We start from the raw sequence: 16,857 nt of genomic DNA on the forward strand, positions 1-16,857 counted from the left end.
CAAGTTCCAAAACCCAACCCCAAAGTGGTTAACGATTGTCTAAAGTCGTGTAAAGTAACCAGCTTGTAAATTTCAACAGGGCCATCTTTAAAAACCAATGCAATAAAATTCTTATAAGAGCTGAAGCCAGAAATTCAAGTAATAATGTAAAATATAGGGTACCTCTATAAAACCCTTTAACTGGAAATTAAACACACATAAATGTTGCTGAACTGGTGTGAGGTCCTTTCTTAGAGAAATATTGGTTTGAGTTCTTTTTTTCGCCCATAATCTTGCAAAAAAAGGAAAGAGACCAATATTCTCCAAAAAGGACTGAACAACCTAGTTCAATAAAGAAGTTATTTTAATGGCTCTTTTAAATCTGCTGATAAATTGATACATCTTGGTGATCCATTCTTGGTAAACGTGTACATGGAAGTTAAGCTTTTATTTGACTCTGTTTTTGTTATCTCATTATATTTTGTGCAATGAATTGAAAATTAAAGCAATTTCACCGAAATTAATTCGTGAGGGGTCCATACTTGAGCGGGCCATAATGCAAAATTCAGACTGCCAAGGGAACCAATCAGAATTCTCCTTTTCATCACAGACTGGTTCAGCCATATAATAAACAATGACTTGTACATGCATCACCAGTCTTAACAAAGTCACACCAGTATAGAGGTATAAAGATGACAAAATGAAAGGATCAACTTCTCATGGAATTTGATGTGTGTTTACTGTTCCTTTCAACAACTTACAAAAGACAGTAACTGTGGTAATAGCTTCTGCTGATCCATCTTCATTTGTTACTGTACATTTGTACACTGATCCATCATCTTTTCTCATTAGCTTTGTCAAATTAAGAGTCTCTGATGTAGAAAGTTTGCTGTTGTTTCCTTGTTTGGTCCATGTAATGTTGGGCTGTGGATTACCAGTGGCATTACAGAAAAGGATAGCTCCATTGCCTTCTATAACTTGATAAGTCGATGGAGCTGAGTCAATTGCAGGGGGAACTACAAAACGGGGACAGAGATATAAAGAATTATTACATGGAATTACATTTAGTAGTGTTGGATGAACTTCTGTTCTCACTGGCTTCAAGCAAGGACCCACTGATCTTACATGTGAAGCTACATGTAATTGAATACTATAAACTGTGATGTACATGCAAATATAAATAGACATATAAAAATACCAAAGCAATGCATCAGAACAGTTTTCAGCTGAGAGCGGAGAGTAATCTAATTTGGTTTTAAATTAATGACTACATAGTGATTGCATTGGTTTTCAAAGACTTTTGCTACTTTCTCATCCACCAGAAGTGGTAAAATAACATGTTATTTTCATGCATGGTTAAATAATATATTGTGCCTTTTGCAACAAAAGTGAAATGGTTTGGTATTTCTTTGGTGCTTATATCATAAATGGAACATTACATGGCTGCTTGGAGATACAAAGTTTCTCTTCTGGATGGATTTGTGTTGAGTACAATTATTTCACTTGCTGGCTGCATGCACTCACTTGTGAAATACTTTTCAACACACAAAGAAAGATTCTGGTACCTCCTCGCAACCATGTAATATCCTCTACATGTATCTCTATACCTGTTAACAAATAATCTTTAACCCCTTCTACTTACAGTGAACAGTGACATTGACTGCGTCTGTGGCAGATGTTTCCACTCCATTACTGGCTGTACACTGATACTGGATCATATTATCAGGTGTCCCAGGTCTGCTTACATTCACAATGGTAAGTGATGAATTGTGAGAAACAACTTTTGAGCTGCCAATCTGAGTCCAGAGAATAGATGGGGCAGGAACACCACTGATATTGCAAACTAGTGTGATGTTTCCACCTTCAATGGCTATGACAGTTTGAGGAATAACCTCAGCAAATGGAGCCACTGGAAATAAGCACATTTTATCACATAACATGCATTCAATAAGCCTGGTTTTCAGATATCAGGAAAATCCCAGACTTTGTCTAATGAAAACCCGAAATCGTAGATATCCCCGATCGTCTGGGAGGAACGGGCACAAATCTGGAGAATCGGTGTTTCTATTTTCCCAACGCGTCCCAGATTTCTGTGATGGTCAGCGATCATTCCCGACAAATGAAAACTCAAATTTGTACCGTCGGGGACGTCGGCACCCGTGGGCAATGGATTTCTCTCATTACCCATCCCCTAAATTGCTGGGCTCCAGTCCCCCTTTCACATTTGTGTTCAAGTTTCGCTTTTTGGCGCACTTTACATTTCCCACCAAATCTCATAATCGGGAAAATCTGTGACAGACCTCTGGCGAATATCCGATATATCAGCAAAATCTGGGATGGTCGGCAAAAACTACATACATACATACATACTTTATTTAATGAGTAGGTCGATAAAATTGGCAGCTAAAAGCTGATGTGGACCTACAATTAGTATATTACATTCTAAATAACAATTTACAATAAATCTAAAACTAAAATCTTTACAATAACGTGAGGAATGAATGAAAATAAAGTAATTAAAGTAATTATACTGAAAAATTAATTATAATAAAATTTTAGTATACTAAAATCCCCGATTGTCTGGGATTTTCTCGACATATGAAAACCAGGCTATAATCATTTATGGCAAGAAAGAAATGTACAATACTTGTAAATATGCCAATACAGATGTCTCTTTCTAGCATTGAATACATGTGTACATTGTAACTGGTACTGGGAAATGCAAAACATAGATCACTCAATTACTAGTAATTTCGGAATATGCGATGATAATAATTACAGTAGTCTACTGCATCATTCTCCAACGTTTACCAACAGACAAACTGACAAGCAAAGAAGCTCATTAAACCTAGAAACCTTTGGCCATTCTTGATACCAACATTAGGGTTGCCAAAAATAGCCGGCCTTCCAGCAAAAACCATAACATTGTATAGTTACTCCTTCCTTTCTGGCATGCTTTCCTGGGTACTGTAGAGATTTTTTAGAAATCTCCAACAATACATTCTACTATTTGAAACAAAACTTTGTGGCAACCCTGAATATACATGCATAACATGGAATATACATGTTCAGGAAAGCAAAATAAATCAGTTGTTTGCCTCAGCTATAGTGCTTACTGACATAATGACATACAACATTTTACAGATTCTCTCCTTAAACAATGGACAGGATGTGTGCTTACACTTACCAACAACAGTGATACTGACAGTAGCATTGTCTCCTGTGCCATCTGTGTTGATAGGAACACAAATGTACACTCCATCTGCTATTACAGTGGTGTTAAACACACCTGAACTGCTGTTACCAATAAGATTGTCATTTAAGTAGAAGTCATAAATGTGAGCTTCAGGGTTGGCATCTGTTGTACATTTTATTGACACAGTGGCATCACGCAGCACTGTAGTGTTCTGAGGAAGTGTAGTAATCATGGTTGAAGTTGGGCAATCTGATGAAAACAGAATTAACAGACTTGTGTTAACATTTATACTGGCAAAAGATACAGACTGTACAGACCTGTTTCAGTCAAGGTATCAGTATACCCCAAAATTGACCATTTTTTTAAAAAAATTGTTTTTCGCTTTTTCAGATATATCTTGTTGCGATCTTTCCTTTCAAAAAAATTCCGTGAAAAAATTACCTCTAACTGATAGCTGTCATTGGGTCGCCAAGAGAAGTACATTTAAAAGTTGCGTGACAGATTGCCGCATAGTGTGATTGTCAAACATTTGTGTTTGGTATTCGAGAAGCCTTTCTGAGTGTTCTCCGTTTATAGATTGTGGATTTAAGCTTAAGTATGTCATTGAAGAAACAAAAAAGTTTGTGCCATTTGCAAGTGCGAAGAAAGCACTACAGAGGAAAAAGCCAGGTGGAAAGGTTTCAAAAACATTCAGTCAGAATTTGGTTGATGTGTTAGCTGATTAGTGACAAAGGTCCCTGCTTTGAGGAGAAGTTGTTAGCACTGGACGAAGAAGACATTAATTTTCTCATTCTCATTCAGATTTTGCAAAGGATCTTTCCCACCACAGGCAACATTTAAGCCCACTTTGTAATTGATATGAGCTCTATTGTTAAAGTAAAATGAGCCTTCACTTTATTGATCAAGGCGTTGTTATTTTCACGCTTTTGTGTAATATCTCATTACACTGGAAGAACGGCTAAAGTACATGTCTATTTTCCTTCATATCTTGAAACAAAGATTTTGGTGAGTGAGGCACGCATTTTGAGTTAGTTTCCGGTGAGTTTGTGATGTTTTTCACTGAAATTTGGAGAGAAAGTTGCCCGATAATCAGGCAAAAAAAACAAAAAACAGAAGACCACTGAGCAAACCCACATTTTCCATGCCTCACCCAAAAACATAAAGAATCCTGAAACTTAAAATTCCTATTTAAGATTTCATCTAATCAAGTCACAAAGAGGGTTACTATTTGGATTTGTAATCATAATGTGAAGAAACACACACTCAACAATGGTAAATTGAAAGTGGACATGTGAAATTTACTTACAGTGAACATCAACAGTACAATTGGCAGTATAATTGTTGCCAATTCCATTCCATGCCATACACTTGAATATTCCTGACAGACTTCTGTTGATAGCTGATATAACATGAACACTGTCTTTCACCAGAACCTCTCCAGACCTTATCCAGGCTACTTCAGGTGGAGGATTACCAGTGGCATTACAGTATAGCGTCACATTTTCACCTTCGCTAACATGACTAGGACAACTTTGTATTGCAGACTTTGGTGGGACTGTAAAAATATTGATTATTAAATCATCAACATTGGTGCGGTGTATCATCAACAATGGTTTTTGAATTCCTAGCTTTCTGATTAGCTCACAAACTCAGTAACAGGTAAAAGCAGGACTTTTACTTTAAAAAAGCATGGCAAAAAAGAAAAACTTATAACAAAGTATCACGACTAACTATGCTAAGAAATACAAACTTTGATTTAGAACAAAAATGACTGAATACAGCAAAGTGGTTGAAGATTTTCTCCATGAAAAAATTAATTTAGCCACACATATGGTAAAGTCGCCAGCTTGTAAATTCCAACAGCGCCATCTTGAAAATCCAGTGCAATAAAATTCTTGCAAGAGCTGTAGCCAGAAATTTCAAGTACAGTGTAACAAGTCATGTCAAATTAAGGGTATAAAACCCTTTAACAGGAAATTAAACACAGTCCACATAAATTTGTTGAACTGGAATGAGGTCCTTTCTCAGAGAAATATTGATTTGAGTTCTTTTTTTTTTTCACCCATAATCTTGCAAAAGCAAAAGAACAACACCAATATTCTCCAATAAGGACTGAACAAGCTAGTTCAAAAAATTATCTATTTTAATGGCTCTTATTTAAATCTGCTGATAAATTGATACATCTTGGTGATCCATTCTTGGTTAACATGTACATGGGAGTTAAGCATTTATTTGACTGTGCTCTTGTTATCCCATTATTTTGTGCAATGAATTGAAAAAGCAATTTCACCGAAATTAATCTGTGAGTGGTCCATCCTTGAGCAGGCCATATTGCAAAATTCAGACTGCCAAGGGAACCAATCTGAATTCTCCTTTTCATCACAGACTGGTTCAGCCATATAATAAACAATGACTTGTACATGTATCACCAGTCTTAACAAAGTCACACCAGTATAGAGGTATAAAGATGACAAAATAAAAGGATCAACTTCTCATGGAATTTGATGTGTGTTTACTGTTCCTTTCAACAACTTACAAAAGACAGTAACTGTGGTAATAGCTTCTGCTGATCCATCTTCATTTGTTACTGTACATTTGTACACTGATCCATCATCTTCTCTCATTAGCTTTGTCAGATTAAGAGTCTCTGATGTAGAAAGTTTGCTGTTGTTTCCTTGTTTGGTCCATATAATGTTGGGCTGTGGATTACCAGTGGCATTACAGAAAAGGATGGCTCCAGTGCCTTCTATAACTTGATAAGTCGATGGAGCTGAGTCAATTGCAGGGGGAACTACAAAACAGGGACAGAAACAAAGTTAGAATTATTACATGGAATTACATGCAGCAGTGTGGATAAACTTCTGTTCTCACTGGCTTCAAGCAAGGACCCACTGATCTTACATGTGAAGCTATGTGTAATTAAATACTATAAACTGTGATGTACATGCAAATATAAATAGACATATAAAAATACCAAAGCAATGCATCAGAACAGTTTTCAGCTGAGAGTTGAGAGTAATTTAATTTGGTTTCAAATTAATGACTACACAGTGATTGCATAGGTTTTCAAAGACTTTTGCTACTTTCTCATCCACCAGAAGTGTTAAATTACATGTCATTTTCAAGCATGGTTAAATAATATATTGCGCCTTTTGCAGCAAAAGTGAAATGGTTTGGTATTTCTTTGGTGCTTATATCATAAATTGAACATTACTGTACATGGCTGTTTGGAGATACAAAGTTTCTCTTCTCAATTGACTTGTGTTGAATACAATTATTTCACTCGCTGGCTGCATGCACTCACTTGTGAAATACTTTTCAACACACAAAGAAAGATTTTGGTATCTCCTCGTACCCATGTAATATCCTCTACATGTATCTCTATACCTATTAACAAATACGTTTAACCTCTTCTACTTACAGTGAACAGTGACATTGACTGTGGCTGTGGCAGCTGCTTCCACTCCATTACTGGCTGTACACTGATACTGGATCATGTTATCAGGTGTCCCAGGTCTGCTTACATTCACAATGGAGAGCGATGAATTGTGAGAAAGAACTTTTGAGCTACCAATCTGAGTCCAGAGAATAGATGGAGCAGGAACACCACTGATATTGCAAATTAAGGTGATGTTTCCACCTTCAATGACTGTGACAGTTTGAGGAACTACCTCAGGAAATGGAGCCACTGGAAATAAGCACATTTTATCATGTAACATGCATTCAATAAGCCTGGTTTTCAGATATCAGGAAAATCCCAGATGGTCTGGGATTTTACTGTTTCCCGACTGTCCCAGATTTTGCCGACTAATGAAAACTCGAAATCGTAGAAATCCCCGATCATCTGGGATGAACAGGGACAAATCTGGAGAATCAAGAGCGTTTCTATTTTCCCGATGCATCCCAGATTTCTGCGATGGTCAGCAATCACTCCCGACAAATGAAAACTCCAATTTGTACTGTCGGGGACATCGGCATCAGTCAGTGATGGATTTCGCTCATTACCAATCCCCTAAAGTGCTGAGCTCCAGTCCCCCTTTCACATTTGAGTTCAAGTTTTGATTTTTGGCGCACTTTCCATTTCCTGCCAAATTCATAATCAGGAAAATCTCGGAGAGACCTGTGGCGAATATCTGATACATCGGCAAAATCTGGGATGGTCGGCAAAAAAGTAAAATCCCCGATCGTCTGGGATTTTCCTAACATATAAAAACCATTTATTGCAAGAAAGAAATGTACAGTACTTGTAAATATGCCGATACAGATGTTTCCTTCTAACATTGAATACATGTGTACATTGTAACTGGTACTGGAAAATGCAAGACAGAGATCACTTAATTACTAATTATTTCAGAATGTGGGATGATAATTACAGTAGTCTACTGCATCATTCTCCAACGTTTACCAACAGACAAACTGACAAACAAAGAAGTTCATTAAACCTAGAAACCTTTGGCCATTCTTGATACCAACATTAGGGTTGTCAAAAATAGCCGGGCTCCTAGCAAAAATCATAACACTGTATATTTACTCCATCATTTCTGGTATGCTTTCCCGGGTATTGTTGTGATAATATTATTTTAGAAATCTCCAACAATACATTCTACTATTTGAAAAAAATTTTGTGGCAACCCTGAATATACATGCATACTGTAGGATGTACATGTTCAGGAAAGCAAAATAAATCAGTTGTTTGCCTCAACTATAGTGCTTACTGACATAATGACATACAACATTTTACAGATTGCCTCCTTAAACAATAGACAGGATGTGTGCTTACACTTACCAACAGCGGTGATACTGACAGAAGCATTGTCTCCTGTGCCATCTGTGTTAATAGGAACACAAGTGTACACTCCATCTGCTATTACAGTGGTGTTAAACACACCTGAACTGCTGTTGCCAATGAGATTGTCATTTAAGTAGAAGTCATAAATGTGAGCTTCAGGGTTGGCATCTGTTGTACATTTTATTGACACAGTGGTATCACGCAGCACTGTAGTGTTCTGAGGAAGTGTAGTAATCATGGTTGAAGTTGGGGAATCTGATGAAAACAAAATTAACAGACTTGTGTTAGCATTTATATTGGCAAAAGATACAGACTGTACAGACCTGTTTCAGTCAAGGTATCAGTATACCCCAAAATTGACCATTTTTTTAAAAAAACTGTTTTTCGCTTTTTCAGATATATCTTGTTGCGATCTTTCCTTTCAAAAAAATTCCGTGAAAAAATTACCTCTAACTGACAGCTGTCAATGGGTCGCCAAGAGAAGTACATTTAAAAGTTGCGTGACAGATTGCCGCGTAGTGTGATTGTCAAACGTTTGTGTTTGGTATTCGAGAAGCCTTTCTGACTGTTCTCCGTTTGTAGATTGTGGATTTAAGCTTAAATATGTCATTGAAGAAACAAAAAAGTTTGTGCCATTTGCAAGTGCGAAGAAAGCACTACAGAGGAAAAAGCCAGGTGGAAAGGTTTCAAAAACATTCAGTCAGAATTTGGCTGATGTGTTAGCTGGTCAGTGACAAAGGTTCCTGTTTTGAGGAGAAGTTGTTTGCACTGGATGAGGAAGACATTTTACATTCTCATTCAGATTTTGCGAAGGATCTTTCCCACCAGAGGCAACATTTAAGTCCACTTTGTAATTGATCTGAGCTCTATTGTTAAAGCAAAATGAGCCTTCACTTTATCGATCAAGGCGTTATTTTCACACTTTTGTGTAATATCTCATTACACTGGAAGAATGTCTAAAGTACATGTCTATTTTCCTTCATATCTCGAAACAAAGATTTCGGTGAGTGAAGCACCCATTTTGAGTTCGTTTCGGTGAGTTTGTAATGTTTGTCACTGAAATTTGGAGAGAAAGTTGCCCAATAATCAGGCAAAAAAAAAAAAAAAAATGGTAGACCACTGAGCAAACCCACATTTTCCAATCCTTACCCAAAGAAATTAAAGAATCATGAAACTTAAAACTCCCATTTAAGATTTCATCTAATCAATTCACAAAGAGGGTTACTATTTGGATTTGTAATCCAAATGTGAAGAAATGCACACTCAACAATGGTAAATTCAAAATGGACATGTGAAATTTACTTACAGTGAACATCAACAGTACAATTGGCAGTATAATTGTTGCCAATTCCATTCCATGCCATACACTTGAATATTCCTGACAGACTTCTGTTGATAGCTGATATAACATGAACACTGTCTTTCACTAGAACCTCTCCAGACCTTATCCAGGCTACTTCAGGTGGAGGATTACCAGTTGCATTACAGTATAGCGTCACATTTTCACCTTTGCTAACATGACTAGGACAACTTTGTATTGCAGACTTTGGTGGGACTGTAAAAATATTGATTATTAAATCATCAACATTGGTACAGTGGATCATCAACATTGGATTTTGAATTTATAGCTTTCTGATTGGCTCACAAACTCAGTAGCAGGTAAAAGCAGGACTTTTACTTTAAAAAAGCATGGCGAAAAAGAAAAACTTATAACAAAGTATCACGACTAACTATGCTAACAAACACAAACTTTGATTTAGAACAAAAATGACTGAATACAGCACCAACAGCAGAAGACAATTTATGGCAAGCTCCAAAACCCAACCCCAAAGTGGTTAGAGATTGTCTCCATGAGAAGTATGGCCATACATGTGTAAAGTAACCAGCTTGTACATGTAAATTCCAACAGGGCCATCTTGAAGCAACAGTGCAATAAAATTCTTATAAGAGCTGAAGCCAGAAATTTCAAGTAATATGTCAAATTTAGGGTACATGTATAAAACCCTTTAACTGGAAATTAGACGCACATAAATGTTGCTGAACTGGCGTGGGGTGCTTTCTTAGAGAAATATTGATTTGAGTTCTTTTTTTGCCCACAGTCTTGCAAAAATAGGAAAGAGACCCATATTCTCCAATAAGGACTGAACAACCTAGTTCAATAAAGAACTTATTTTAATGGCTCTTTTAAATCTGCTGATAAATTGATACATCTTGGTGATCCATTCTTGGTAAACATGTACATGGGAGCTAAGCATTTATTTGACTGTGCTTTTGTTATCCCATTATTTTTTGCGATGAATTGAAAAAGCAATTTCACCGAAATTAATTTGTGAGTGGTCCATCCTTGAGCGGGCCATAATGGAAAATTCAGACTACCGAGGGAACCAATCTGAATTCTCCTTAAATTCATCACAGACTGGTTCAGCCATATAACAAATAATGACTTGTACATGTATCACTTGTTTTAACAAAGTCACAACAGTATAGAGGTATAAAGATGACAAAATAAAAGGATCAACTTTTCATGGAATTTGATGTGTGTTTACTGTTCCTTTCAACAACTTACAAAAGACAGTAACTGTGGTAATAGCTTCTGCTGATCCATCTTCATTTATCACTGTACATTTGTACACTGATCCATCATCTTCTCTCATTAGCTTTGTCAGATTAAGAGTCTCTGATGTAGACAGTTTGCTGTTGTTTCCTTGTTTGGTCCATGTAATGTTGGGCTGTGGATTACCAGTGGCATTACAGAAAAGGATGGCTCCAGTGCCTTCTATAACTTGATAAGCTGATGGAGCTGAGTCAATTGCAGGGGGAACTACAAAACAGGGACAGAAATATAAAGTTACAATTTATTATTATGTGGAATTACATGTAGCAGTGTTGGATGAACTTCTGTTCTCACTGGCTTCAAGCAAGGACCCACTGATCTTACATGTGAAGCTATATGTAATTGAATACTATAAACTGTGATGTACATGCAAATATAAATAGACATATAAAAATACCAAAGCAATGCATCAGAACAGTTTTCAGCTGAGAGTTGAGAGTAATTTAATTTGGTTTTAAATTAATGACTACATAGTGATTACATTGGTTTTCAAAGACTTTTGCTACTTTCTCATCCACCAGAAGTGGTAAAATAACATGTTATTTTCATACATGGTTAAATAATATATTGTGCCTTTTGCAACAAAAGTGAAATGGTTTGGTATTTCTTTGGTGCTTATATCATAAATGGAACATTACAAGGCTGCTTGGAGATACAAAGTTTCTCTTCTGGATGGATTTGTGTTGAATACAATTATTTCACTCGCTGGTTGCATGCACTCACTTGTGAAATACTTTTCAACACACAAAGAAAGATTTTGGTATCTCCTCGCAACCATGTAATATCCTCTACATGTATCTCTATACCTCTTAACAAATAATCTTTAACCTCTTCTACTTACAGTGAACAGTGACATTGACTGTGGCTGTAGCAGGTGTTTCCACTCCATTACTGGCTGTACACTGATACTGGATCATGTTATCAGGTGTCCCAGGTCTGCTTACATTCACAATGGTGAGCGATGAATTGTGAGAAAGAACTTTTGAGCTGCCAATCTGAGTCCAGAGAATAGATGGAGCAGGAACACCACTGATATTGCAAATTAAGGTGATGTTTCCACCTTCAATGACTGTGACAGTTTGAGGAACTACCTCAGCAAATGGAGCCACTGGAAATAAGCACATTTTATCATGTAACATGCATTCAATAATGGTAAGAAAGAAATGTACTTGTAAATATGCCGATACAGCTGTTTCCTTGCAACATTGAAAACATGTGTACATTGTAACTGGTACCAAAAAATGCAATACATAGATCACTTAATTACTGTACTTGTCTAGTAGTTTCAGAATGCGGGATGATAGTTAGAGTAGTCTTCCGCACCATTCTCCAATGTTTACTTACAGAAATAAACTGACGAGCAAAGAAGCTCATTAAACCGAGAAACCTTTGGCCATTCTTGATACCAACATTAGGGTTGTCAAAAATAGCCGGCCTTCCAGCAAAAACGATAACATTGTATATTTATTCTATCATCTCTGGCAGGCACTTTCCTGGGTATTGTCCTGATTTTTTAGAAATCTCTAACAATACATTCTACTATTTGAAACAAAACTTTGTGGCAACCCTGAATACACATGCATACTGTGGGATGTACATGTTCAGGAAAGCAAAATAATTCAGTTGTTTGCCTCAACTACATGTATAGTGCTTTCTGACATAATGACATACAACATTTTACAAATTGTTTCCTTAAACAATGGACAGAATGTGTGCTTACACTTACCAACAACAGTGATACTGACAGAAGCATTGTCTCCTGTGCCATCTGTGTTAATAGGAACACAAGTGTACACTCCATCTGCTATTACAGTGGTGTTAAACACACCTGAACTGCTGTTGCCAATGAGATTGTCATTTAAGTAGAAGTCATAAATGTGAGCATCAGGGTTGGCATCTGTTGCACATTTTATTGACACAGTGGCATCACGAAACACTGTAGTGTTCTGAGGAAGTGTAGTAATCATGGTTGAAGCTGGGGAATCTGTTGTATACAAAATAAACAGTTGTGTAATGATTTATATTGGCAAAAGATACAGACCCATTTCAGTTAAAGTATTAGTATACCCAAAATTGACCATTTTTCAAAAAAATTGTTTTTCGCTTTTTCAGATATATCTTTTGGCGATCTTCCTTTAAAAAATTTCTATGAGGAAATTACCTCTAACTGATAGCTGTCAATGGGTTGTCACGAGAAGTACACTAAAATGTTGCGTGACAGATTGCCGTGTAGTATGATTGTCAACCGTTTGTGTCTGGTAGTTGATGAGCTGTTCTGAGTATTCTCTGTTTGTACATGTAGATTGTTGACTAGAGGTTAAATATGTTGTCAAAGAAATGCTAATTGCAAGTGCGAAGAAAGCACTACAGAGGAAAAAGCCAGGGCGGAAAGATTTCAAAAACATTCGATCAGAATTGGGCTGATGTGTTAGCTGGCTGGCGACGATGGTTCCTGCTGTGAGCAAGAGAAGTTGCTTGCACTGGACGAGGAAGACATTTGACATTCTCTAAGCATGACTTCCCTGGTGTTTTCACTGTTCGAAGCAGTAATTATAGTAACATCTCATTTATCAATTGGTACAATTGATAAATGAGGTGAAGAGAAATTATTTTCTTACTAACCTGGTGCACGAGCAGTGGAATTCAGATTTTGCAAAGGATATTTCCCACCAGAAGCTCTATTGTTAAAGTAAAATGAGCCTTCACTTTATCGATCAAGGTGTCGTTATTTTCAAATGTTTTGTGTAATTATCTCATTACACCAGAAGAATGCCCAAAAGTATATTTTCCTTTGTATCTCGAAAGAAATATTTCAGTGAGTGAAGCACACCTTTAGCATTCATTTCCGGGTAGTTTTTAACATTTTTCACTTAAATTTGGAGAGAATGTTGCCCGATAATCAGGCAAAAACATGGTTTCAGATAATTTTTAGTTTTTATTTCTTTCAAAAGTTATGACTATTTTAGTGAAGAGAATGCATGTTTTATCAACTCTCAAAGTCTAACTGCGTGTCAAAAACAAACCACACAAGTAATCCAACATTTGAGCATGTTTTGTAATTGAAAAGAGCTCTATTTTTATAGTAAAATGAGCCTTCACTTTATCGATCAAGGTATCGTTATTTTCACATGGTTTGTGTAATTATCTCATTACACCGGAAGAACGCCCTAAAGTATATTTTCCTTCATGTCTTGAAACAAAAATTTCAGTGAGTGAAGCACACATTTTGAGTTCATTTCTGGCAAGTTTTTAATGTTTTTCGCTAAAATTTGGAGAGAATATGTTGCCCGATAATCAGGCAAAAAAGGAAGACCACTGAGCAAACCCACATTTTCCAATCCTTACCCAAAGAAATTAAAGAATCATGAAACTTAATGCACAATGCACAAGGAGCATTACTATAAATTTTGGATCTGTAATCCAACTGCAAAGAAACGCACACTCAACAATGGTAAATTCAAAATGGACATGTGAAATTTACTTACAGTGAACATCAACAGTACAATTGGCAGTATAATTGTTGCCAATCCCATTCCATGCCATACACTTGAATATTCCTGACAGACTTCTGTTGATAGCTGATATAACATGAACACTGTCTTTCACTAGAACCTCTCCAGACCTTATCCAGGCTACTTCGGGTGGAGGATTACCAGTTGCATTACAGTATAGCGTCACACTTTCACCTTCGCTAACATGACTAAGACAATTTTGTATTGCAGACTTTGGTGGGACTGTAAAAAATAAATCATCAACATTGGTTTTTGAATTCCTAGCTTTCTGATTGGTTCACACACTCGGTAGCAGTTAACAGCAGGACTTTTACCTTAAAAAGCGCGGTGAAAAAAAAAAAAAACACTTAAAACAAAGTATCACAACTAACTATGCTAAGTACACAAACCTTGATTTAGAACAAAAATGACTGTGCACATCACAAACAGCAGAAAACAATTTACAGCAAGTTCCAAAACTCAACCTAGAAGTGGGTAAAGATTTTCTCATTGAGAAATATGGCCATACATATGTAGAGTGACCAGCTTGTAAATACCAACAGGGCCATCTTGAAAAACTTCTTTTTACAGCTGAAATTCTAAAGCATCTCAAATTGGCGGTAACCATCAATTGTACACGCATTGTATGTGTAATTAAACTAGCCTGTCCACAAATGTGCAAAAAAGAACAAGACTAATATTCTCCAATAAGAACCAAACAAGCTAGTTCAATAAAGTGTTTATTACAATGGCTCTTTTAAATCTGCCAATAAATCAATTGATGAGTCTTTTGGTGATCCTTTTATCTTAAACGTGTGCACAGAAAGTTAGCATTGGAGGGCCACTGGGATTTAGGGGGGAGGAGGGGGGGGGGGCAAGCCAAAAAGTAAGGGTTAAAAGAGGGCACGGGCTGAAAAATAAAATAAGTATGGTTATTTTTTTTGCTTCCACAGTAGTGCTAAAGTTCTTCCAGAATGCCGAAAATCTCCTGGGGGAACCATGCCCCTGGACCCCTCTACTTTATTAGGTACCCTGCATCAGGAACCAAAACCCCTATTAGGAAAAAAAACTGGTATTAATTGTTCAGAATACTACAGTTTTACTTTACCATTTTCAGGGGGGATCATCCCAAAAATTTAGGGTTACAAGGGGGAGCCCTGGGGTTTCAAGTACATGTAAAACAATTCTGATGAAGAGGGGGGTCATTACAGCCCTGAACTATCTATAAAATCCCGTCAGCCACCCCCCTCCCCCCACTCCATAAAAAATGAACAGTCGCTAACACCTGTTGAACTATTATAGTTGGGTCAAATTCATCCTTTTCTTTGCTGTTCCTTAAAACAACTTACAAAAGACAGTAATTGTGGTAGTAGCTTCTGCTGATCCCACTTCATTTGTCACAGTACATTTGTACACTGATCCATCATCTTCTCTAATCAGCTTTGTCAGATTAAGAGTCTCTGATGTAGACAGTTTGCTGTTGTTTCCTTGTTTGGTCCATGTAATGTTGGGCTGTGGATTACCAGTGGCATTACAAAACAGGGTGACTCCATTGCCTTCTATAACTTCGTAAGCCAATGGAGCTGAGTCAATCGCAGGGGGAACTGCAAGACAGTCATAGAAACATAGTTAGCAATGCTGCATGGAAAAACATGTAGCAGTGTTGGACACTTTTCTGTTTTCCCCACCTTTAAATATATTATGTAGAAAGCCTTCAAACAAGGACCCACTGATGAGAATCTGAGATGCAGCTAAGGGCCTGTGTGCACTAGGCAAATGTTTGTTTATTTTGCAAAAAAAAATCTGTCATCAGTTCCGTGTAGTGTGCCATTAATTTTTTTCCCTACCAAATTTGGTCAACCCTTTAGGCTTACCAAACTTAAAAGCTGCCAGCATCCTGCTTTGGAGCGGAACTAATATTATTTCTTCCAACAGATCAATGCACAATGATCTGAAGGAAAATGTCCATCTTGTAAATTTGATCTTGCTTTGACCTCTTTTTTATCTTTGATCTCACCATGTGATGGACTCTTTCTGGTCAACAAAGCTTACATTCTTACTTACAGTCAACATAAGCTTACTACTAATTATACATATAATCCTACACATTGAAGCTATCTTCACAAGTGAAAATAACATATTCATGCGTGAAAAGACCAACATTGCCATGGTTACATGTACATAATAAATAATTATTGCGTTTTTGCAGAAAAAAAGAAATGGTGCAGTATTTCACTGGTTCTTTTATTCACTATTAAAATATTTATTAAATTACATATTAATAAAATTAATGGAACATTACATGGCAGCTTGGACATAAAAAGTTTCTCTTCTCATGTTGAAAAATATTTCAGTTGTTCACTGTGCTCACTTGTAAAATATTTTTCTACACTCAAAGAGAGATTATTGGAATTGCAATGCAGCCATGTACATGCATTTTCCTCTTTCTATATGCCTATTAACAGAATACGTTTAACACCTTCTACTCACAGTGAACAGTGACATCAACTGTCTCTGTAGCAGGTGTTTCCACTCCATTACTGGCTGTACACTGATACTGGATCATGTTATTAGGAGTCCCAGGTCTGCTTACATTCACAATGGTGAGTGATGATGTATTAGAGAGCACCTCAGAGGTACCAAGCTTAGCCCATGTTATGGTTGGTTGAGGTTTACCGGATGCATTGCATAAAAATGTGATGTTGTTTCCTTCTACAACATTTGTAGCTGTAGTATAAATATCTACTGAAGGTGCATCTGAAAATGGAGAACAATTACACCGTTAATA

The 16,857-nt window shown here is 36.8% G+C and overlaps 1 protein-coding gene across 4 annotated transcripts in view; it reads right to left on the bottom strand.

The window, feature by feature from the left end:
* The window catches only part of LOC145492243 (hemicentin-1-like), a 49,603-nt gene that overhangs the window by 18,433 nt on the left and 14,313 nt on the right, over window positions 1–16,857 (bottom strand). For 2 of the 4 annotated variants that reach the window (XM_081471607.1, XM_081471608.1), the window contains exons 6-19: window positions 16,560–16,826; window positions 15,419–15,673; window positions 14,064–14,312; window positions 12,305–12,562; window positions 11,420–11,686; window positions 10,531–10,785; window positions 9,271–9,519; window positions 7,962–8,219; window positions 6,597–6,863; window positions 5,712–5,966; window positions 4,482–4,730; window positions 3,167–3,424; window positions 1,622–1,888; window positions 741–995 (exon numbers count right to left, since the gene is read on the bottom strand). In XM_081471607.1, the coding sequence (XP_081327733.1) occupies window positions 741–995; window positions 1,622–1,888; window positions 3,167–3,424; window positions 4,482–4,730; window positions 5,712–5,966; window positions 6,597–6,863; window positions 7,962–8,219; window positions 9,271–9,519; window positions 10,531–10,785; window positions 11,420–11,686; window positions 12,305–12,562; window positions 14,064–14,312; window positions 15,419–15,673; window positions 16,560–16,826 (3,609 nt within the window). The remainder of the gene's footprint in view (window positions 1–740; window positions 996–1,621; window positions 1,889–3,166; window positions 3,425–4,481; window positions 4,731–5,711; window positions 5,967–6,596; window positions 6,864–7,961; window positions 8,220–9,270; window positions 9,520–10,530; window positions 10,786–11,419; window positions 11,687–12,304; window positions 12,563–14,063; window positions 14,313–15,418; window positions 15,674–16,559; window positions 16,827–16,857) is intronic. The other 2 variants (XM_081471609.1, XM_081471610.1) reach the window with 2 other exon arrangements.

Source organism: Orbicella franksi, chromosome 7 (assembly GCF_964199315.1).
Source record: "Orbicella franksi chromosome 7, jaOrbFran1.1, whole genome shotgun sequence".
NCBI classification, from domain to species: Eukaryota; Metazoa; Cnidaria; class Anthozoa; order Scleractinia; family Merulinidae; genus Orbicella; species Orbicella franksi.